At 38.1% G+C, this 8,395-nt stretch overlaps 2 protein-coding genes across 6 annotated transcripts in view; one reads left to right on the forward strand and one right to left on the reverse strand.

Moving 5' to 3' along the window:
- LOC107549459 (folliculin-like) overlaps nt 1-1,926 on the reverse strand; it is a 9,093-nt gene extending 7,167 nt beyond the window's left edge. For both annotated transcript variants that reach the window (XM_016230538.1, XM_016230537.1), the window contains exon 1: nt 1,845-1,926. The gene's annotated coding sequence lies outside the window, so the exon portion shown is untranslated. The remainder of the gene's footprint in view (nt 1-1,844) is intronic.
- A 104-nt stretch (nt 1,927-2,030) lies between these two features.
- LOC107549457 (leukocyte receptor cluster member 9-like) lies at nt 2,031-8,382 on the forward strand. Of its 4 annotated transcripts, none has more exons than XM_016230528.1 (7): nt 2,031-2,203; nt 3,402-3,488; nt 4,907-4,997; nt 5,204-5,334; nt 5,423-5,580; nt 5,659-5,827; nt 6,412-8,382. In XM_016230528.1, exons 1-7 carry the CDS (start codon nt 2,053-2,055, stop codon nt 7,383-7,385), a joined length of 1,761 nt encoding a protein of 586 aa, XP_016086014.1. In that variant the 5' UTR covers nt 2,031-2,052; the 3' UTR covers nt 7,386-8,382. The 4 variants fall into 4 exon arrangements, with proteins under 4 accessions (XP_016086014.1, XP_016086016.1, XP_016086017.1 ...); XM_016230530.1 differs by lacking the exon at nt 2,031-2,203 and adding an exon at nt 2,411-2,980; XM_016230531.1 differs by lacking the exon at nt 2,031-2,203 and adding an exon at nt 2,996-3,248.
- The last annotated feature ends 13 nt before the right edge of the window (nt 8,383-8,395 follow it).

Consider the following 8,395-nt stretch of genomic DNA (forward strand, 5'->3'; position numbering starts at 1 on the left):
AGTCTGCTTGTCTTCAGCAAACTGTTTGCGGGCTTTCTTGTGCATCATCTTTAGAAGAGGCTTCCTTCTGGGACGACAGCCATGCAGACCAATTTGATGCAGTGTGCGGCGTATGGTCTGAGCACTGACAGGCTGACCCCCAACCCCTTCAACCTCTGCAGCAATGCTGGCAGCACTCATACGTCTATTTCCCAAACACAACCTCTGGATATGACGCTGAGCACGTGCACTTAACTTCTTTGGTTGACCATGGTGAGGCCTGTTCTAAGTGGAACCTGTCCTGTTAAACCACTGTATGGTCTTGGCCACCGTGCTGCAGCTCAGTTTCAGGGTCTTGGCAATCTTCTTATAGCTTACGCCATCTTTATGTAGAGCAACGATTTTTTTTTTTAGATCCTCAGAGAGTTCTTTGCCATGAGGTGCCATGTTGAACTTCCAGTGACCAGTATGAGAGTGAGAGCGATAACACCAAATGTAACACACCAGCTCCCCATTCACACCTGAAACCTTGTAACACTAATAGGGCCTTTCGCACCGCAGGAACCTTTTCATAGTACCAGAACTAATTGTGGAACTACCCACTTTTCGCCGTGTTCGCACCGCCGGAACTGGGAGTGATTTTAGTACCGGACTGCCTTTTTTGAGAACCAAATTAGCTCCTACTCCGGAGCAGGGTCTAACCAGCACAACTGGTACTAATCGTGACGTAAGTAGACATTGATTGGCCAAATGTGTACGAAAACGCCCTCACCCGCCATGATTTAAAACTCCGTGTAAACATACTGTAAACATTGTCAACTTATTTCGCAAGTATGGAGAACAGCGATAGATGGACAGACGCTGAAGTGCAGGCACTTGTAGCAAATGTAGCACTGCCAGTTGTCGTTGGAGATTCTTAGTCCTCCTTTCCGTTCTTTCAATCGCTTTACGTATATGTCGACTTTCCATGTCCACTGTGAAACCCGCGAGACACAACAAACACACAGCTCCAATCACAGCGTCCTCCATCCTCCTGTTGTTAACGTTGTTCTTTGTTTCTGTTGTTGAACGCTGCGCACAAATGACGTTGCTGTCGACCGGCTTACATCACTTCTTAGTGGCCTAATGAGTCACATGACACCAGGGAGAGAAATTGGCTATTTGGGCCCAATTTGGACATTTTCACTTAGGGGTGTACTCACTTTTGTGGCCAGCGATTTTGACATTAATGGCTGTGTGTTGAGTTATTTTGAGGGCACAGCAAATTTACACTGTTATACAAGCTGTACACTCACTACTTTACATTGTAGCAAAGTGTCATTTCTTCAGTGTTGTCAAATGAAAAGATATAATAAAATATTTACAAAAATGTGAGGGGTGTACTCACTTCTGTGAGATACTATAAATAAACCAAACTTTTTTTATTTTTATTTTTTTACATTTGACTGATTTATATAAAATTGTATTCCTAAAAATACAGTTTGTTTTTTCCTGAATGTTGACAGTATTCTGTAATTTATTGAGTGAAAAAGAAGAAATATCCAAAATCCTCTCAGTAGAAAACTTTAAACTCTAGAGCGTCAACCAAATGAAACAATTTTTGAAAATGGCTTTATCCTATGTTCAGATTTCTCTTCTAGAAATGTATACATGTATATGCGCATTTTTAATTACATAATGCATCTGCACATTTCAACATAACGTTCAAAGTGATACAAAATGTAGACACAATATATAAATAATGTACTGCGATTAATTAACTGGGGAAGTATGGTGATATAAATTGTTACTCAGTTCACAAGTGGTGCCTTGCCTAAAATTTAATGCAAAAGGAAATTAGATATAGGAAAATACAATAGCCTTACCTTTATCAGCTGGGTACAGCTATAGCGCCGACTGGTACCAGTAAACTAACCAGAACAAGACATTGCAATGGAGTTTTCACAATATCAACTGTCTGTCTACAGGTTCTGCATGGTTGTCAATGTTGCTAACGATGTAATTTATTTCTAGTCAGCATAAATGGTACAATATCCTAACCGATGTGGTTTACTAAATCGTCACTGAAATACGATGATAATTTTTATTTTGTTTACATTGTTAGGTCCATCCTTTTCAGTCTTTCTTGTGTGTCATGTGATGGGGAAGTCACGCGCGCTTAGATCACAACAACGTGCGCGTGACTCACACAGCTGCTCTTGTCTGTCACACTGCATAGCCAACGGTACAGTCCAAATAATCAATTCATATGATTTTCTGTTGTAGTTACATGGTGGCACCACGTACACATTTGCTATTTCGAGTGATTTAATTGTTTTTATCGCTTCCGTAATCCGCTGAATGCTTTACAGCGCTCCTTGTTCCATGAACGAATCTTTTGTAGAATTGAATCATTTTGATGATTCAAATGAACTGATCTGAATGAATCGCTGACAATTCATAATGAAACGGTCCGAGCGGTTCTCAAATGAACAGCTCACTCGAGATATGCAAAAAAGCCTTTCTCCGGCGAAATATTGAAATGCATTTTAGTTCATTGTAAACGCAAATGGCACTTAATGTTTTATGAGCGGAATCATGGCTTCAATAGACTGAACTGGGACAAATTAAAGTACAATCAAATGTATTGTTAATACAACATCTAACTGTAATACTCAGCAGTATGCGTCTACGTGTCTTCAGAGGAAAATGGAGCGTGGAATATGCTTGGATATAAAGGACCACGTGAAGATATTGAACCAAACTGTTTAAAAGAACCGATTCGCGGAAACTAGTCGAACTTTTATAATTATTTTGCCGAAAACTACAATACCTAGTAGAACCCCAAGACTTTTTGTTATGTTCATAAGTCATTTTGACGATAATAGATAGCATGACTGCACAACTGCAACGTACTGTAAGTGGCGCTATACATTTAGATTGTTATGCGCCAAAAAACTAAAGAAGAACCCGACGCCTTAACACCGGAAGGGGCCTTTGTGAACATTGCCCTAGCAGCACAGTAAGAATGTTTGACTATAATAAACAAACACCTATATTATAAAATGTACAGTAAATGTTACATCCAATATAAACAGTATCTTCAGAAGGTTACTTTGTTGACTTACATTGTTTCATTAGTGTGTGTAATGTATTTGTTTATCAATCATTCGCGCAGTTTGTAGGCTAACTATGAGTCATTTGAACCAGATGGTGTCATCTTGTATATGTTAACATTAACACTAATCAGTCAACTTCGAAGCTAGTTTTCGGATTCATTGTGACTTGAGGTAGGCTGGTTCATGCTCTCCCCTATTATGCCAAAATGGTTTTTACGTAATATTTCCTTTTTGTCTTACCGACTACAGTACACTATGGCAAAATGATTATGCTTAAGTTGGCTTTTAAATGACACTAAATGTAACTTGTTTGTTTCAATGAAGCTCTGTTGAAGCTGTCAAATATGGCATGTGAGGAAACGAGAACTGAGGAAAACCTGACAGAGGATTCTGACAGACAAATCCACATAGGTAAGACTTATATGACATTTATTTACTCTTAAATGAGTTACATTGTCACCAATACATTAAGTATGTTAAATACAAAAAGCTGTATTTTAATTCTAAAGGTTTTTCTTCACAGCTTATGAGTTGTAGTGCTAGTAAGTCATTTGTCTTTTACATCATTTAGTCATTTTAAGTAGTGCTGAAATGTACAAAGTTATCTAATTTGATAACAATAAAACTCTTTGGTCACCGCCTTTAACAAATACTGTAGAGGTGGAGGCTATAATGCAAATGACCTGAAGGTGGCAGTGAAAAGCCTTTTCATATAATTATCCATAATTTCTAGCCAAGTATAGGTTCGTTTTGTACAAAATTGCTGTAGGCTTACTGTAAGTGCAGGGTAGAGAATATAAAATTCATGAAGAGAAGTCTGCTTCCACACCAGTAGTCCTAGTAAGGGCACTTACAAGCCATTATTGTGCTATTTTCAATGAAAACCTTTCTAAAGGGACATTTGTGCTGTGTTGAAGCCCCCAAATTGTCATTTGTTGTTACATGGGGAGATTTAGGATATAGTATGTACCTATCTTCCAAGGAAGGTATCCATTTGTGCAGATTACATGTAGGGCTACACTATCATTTCAAAGTTTGGGGTTGGTAAGATATTTTTAATGTTTGAAGGAGGTCTCTTATGCTCACCAATGCTGCAGTTTATTTGATCAAAAGTATAGTGAAAAACATATAATTATGAAATATTATTACAATTTAAAATGTTCTATTTTAATGTATTTTAAAATGTAATTTATTCCTGTGATGGCAAAGCCAAATTTTTAGCAGCCATTATTCCAGTTTCCAGTGTCACATGATCCTTCAGAAATTATTCTGCTATGCTGATTTGCTGCTCAAGAAGCATTTCTTATTTTCAATTTTGTGCTGTTTAATATATTTGTGGAAACCGTGATACATTTTTTCAGGATTCTTTGATGAATAGAAGGTTCAAAAGATCAGCATTTATTCAGTATGGGAATCCTTTGTAACACTATAAAAGTGTGTAAAAGTTATAATGTGTTCTTGCTTTATAAAAGTATAAATTTATTTTTATTTAATCCTATCTACCCCAAACTTTTGAATGTTAGTATAGGTTTGTTTATTATGCCACAACAGGTGTGTAAATGTGTGGGTGGTGGGTGGAGTTGAAGACATGTGTTGAAACATGCTGCACAGAAATTTGCCTCAGACTTTTATTTTGTCCATCATAAACGTACCTGTTTTGAATACCACCATTTACATCTTCACACTACGCTACATCACGTCTACCTTAACTAATCTGGGAGAGCTTAACTTTTATTGTCCCAGTAGTTATAGATTAACTTTGTCTTGTGTAATCAGTCAGTGCATGAATGTATTTATTTGACTTTTTCCTCCCTTTCCCATCGTACCAGATGAGATGAAACAAGAAACTAGCCTAAACATTTGTCAGCACTTCCTCTTGGGCAGATGTCATTTTGGAGACAGATGTCGACTGTCTCACAGGTCTGTCAATCACTCTGGATGGTAGAGACCCAACTAGCGAACTAACCTCATGCTAGACATGATTTATTATCTGGATATTTTCATTTCAACAGCAGTTGGCACAGTGTCTTGTAGTTGCCGTAAAATATGTGAAATTTGTTAGATCTTGGGAATGTTCATTGAAGCTTAGTGGATAAATAATGCATTGCTCTTTCCTGACTTCACAGTGTACTTGACGTCCCTCAAAGCACACACTCAGAGGAAGATGATACAGCCGTCACAGAAAAGCAGAGCAAGACCCAAAAAAACAGAAAACAGATAAACGCAGAAAAGCAGCATATAAGGAATGAGAAGGAAGGTGTGTTTATAGAAATAATGAAGTGCAGAGGTACTTTAGCTTTCAAATTCATACTTCAGGTTTACAAATAGATGCCTTTCTGTCTCAGGGTGTAAGAAGAAGCCACGCATGCGTACAGCCGACGATGTCATCTCCAGAATTATATGGGACTCCTCAGTGGACCCAGCTGATTTTATAGTCGGTCACCTGGACCGTTTCCTTGGGGTGCTGGAACGGCCATTCTCTGAATTCTCTTGGGACACTCAGGTCTGTTACATCAGCACTGATATGGTTCATTACCATATATCTTGTATGGTCATAAGCCTTAACACTGTTCCTCATTAGGTCTGTGACTGTGACTTCTCTGAGGAGCTGTCTATCCCTCGTCATAGGATCCAGTACTTCAGCTACAAAGGCCAGCGAGTGTGGGATAGGGACAGTCGCACTGACAGGATGTTCGGTTCAACAGGGCAGACTATTTTGCCCCCTTTTGGTGGTGCGAATCAGCATCAAGGTGAGTGACAGTATTATTTTGGCTGGGAAACGTGTTGTTTATTGGAAATTGGTTATTGCATCAATGCCATAAAAGAGTGTTCACAATAAAGAAAACGACAAATATTTAAACATCTACTTTAAACCACATTATTAGTAGTTCTGTGTTTAATAATTTCTGTTTTTTGTTTTTTTTGGTGTGTTGGTTGAACTGTGTGGATTTTTTTTTGCTCTTACCATATGACTAATAAAATAAAATATTAAAATAATAAAAGATTATATTGAAGGTTTTCTTTTCAAGAATTTCATTATTTTAATGAAGCCTTTTCTTCAATACCAAAGAGAAAGGAAAACTTGAAATCGCATCATATGACCCCTTTAAGACTATATGTCCCAAAACATATATCCTAATGAATTTCAATTGATTAAAAATATACTCATGATAGAAAAATGTTTGAGTTGATGAATTGTATATTTAATTTAATATTTCAGTATTATAGTTATTCAATAATAAACAGCATTATTTTATATAATAATTTTATAGTATTCATTTAATAAAATACTATGTATTTTAATTTTAATATATTGGAATTATTAAATTCTCAGACAATTTAGCTGACACTGAACAACACGAAGAGACCACCAACACAGCAGATGGCCTAGAGCAAGCGACTGAATTTTCTAAAGAACAGGATGATGGTGCAGCTGCAATTAAAACAAACAAACAAGAACTGGGAGATGCTGTAGATCACTCATTTACCGAAAATGCTGAAGATGATACTTTACTTTTGCAAAAAGAATCTGCACAAGAAGACCAAAATATGTCAGCTACCGAAGATTTGAATCAGTTGGCAGAGGAGTTATCCATCGCGCCGAAAGAGGAACAGACTGAAATAGTGGAAGAATGGAAGGACAGCTGGGATGGAGAGAGGGGTACAGAAGCAGAGCCAGTATCATCCTTGCCACAAGAACCTCGGTCCAACCGTCCACCACCACGCAAAGCCACCCACTTCATCTGCTTCCGTGTGGACTCTCCCGCTGCTCTCCAGGCCTTTCAGCGCGTTCAGAAAAAGGTTCTCTCCCAGCTTCCTCAGTCAGAGCCGCTATGGGTGGACCCTGCAACTTTGCACGTCACTCTTTCCTTACTTGTCCTGAAGGGCCCAGAGGAAGTCAGCGCTGCTGCTGAGCTCCTGCGTTCCACAGTCAGAAACTCCCACAAACCCCCAATTTCTGTGTCTTTCACCCCAAAACTAAAGCACTTTAATGGGACTGTTCTCCATGTGGCCCCACAACCCCTGTTCGATGTCCAGTGCCTGAATTCCCCTATCCAAGAAGCCTTCAAGGAGAAGGGCTGGCTACACCGCCATTCCCGATGCCCAACATACCACCTCACCCTGGCCAAATCGCAGGAGTCCATGACAGAGAAGATGTTTGAAGGGATAGGGTCTGTTAAACTAGCCAAAGATATCAACTTCGGGAAGCTAGAAGTAAATAAACTCTATCTTTGTGTGAACAGTCATTCAAACACAGAGAACGGTTTCTATCAGGTTGTATGTGTTGTGCAGCTGCCCAATGTGTAAAAGTGCCTGGTTTATGTATCATCTGAACTCAGGGTTGATAGTTAATTACTACATCAAATAATTTATATATTTAAATGAAACATTTTAATCATGCACTCCTAAAATTACTCCTCTCCAATTCCAATTTTAAAAATGATTACAATAATTTCTATATCATCTCTGTTGCAGTGAGAAACACTATTCAGTTTTATATCTTTATATTCTCTCTTCACAAACTCAAATTTTGGATAACACAAGCATTTGTGACAATGGAAGCTCTTTAAATTTAGTCATATTATATGTACAGCAGTCATATTTCAGTGCGGAAGCAAAATAAAATTGAATTGCCAAAGAACTGAACAGCTTTGACATTTGAATTTGACATTGTTATTGTTATAATTTTATTTAGTTTTCCTATATTTTCAGGTTAGTTTAATTTTAATTTGTACATTTTTGTACAAATATAACAAGACCTTCTCTTAGTTTAGGTTTGTGTGTGCATTTGCTTACCCTCTTTTGGGTAAAGATACACAGCATTCACCTTCAATGTACCTGGTAATTTCTTCACTTTCTGTTCAGGCATTTATTGTAAGATGTTGCTAAGTGAATTGGATGTGAGGGTGAGTGTGTAATTTTTTTATCGAAAGTGGACTGGAAATAAGTAATTTACCATGTATTTCAGCTTTGTTTTTATAGCGCAAGCTCTCAATTATTCAGCATCAAACAAACAACCCTGAACAGCTGTAGATTTAGCCACTGGAATGTCTTTGGACCTATGAAATTAAATCAAACTAAATGACATGTTTTTTTTTCTTGTGCACGCGTGCTACATTAGCAGCTCTGTCTGAGATGTGAGCAAGGAAGTCTTGCATGCATAACATCATTTTCTCTTTCCTCATGCACACTACACATATATGAATGCTTGTGCAGTCTCTTTCTCTCCATCCCTCCCTCCTGTGCTTCTCCATCCAGCACCCCTCCCCCATCCTCACTTGCTTTCTCTTTCAGTGACAACCAACACCACCCTCCCT

The sequence above is a fragment of the Sinocyclocheilus grahami genome, unplaced genomic scaffold, assembly GCF_001515645.1.
Source record: "Sinocyclocheilus grahami isolate Dianchi unplaced genomic scaffold, SAMN03320097.WGS_v1.1 scaffold373.1, whole genome shotgun sequence".
NCBI lineage: Eukaryota > Metazoa > Chordata > Actinopteri > Cypriniformes > Cyprinidae > Sinocyclocheilus > Sinocyclocheilus grahami.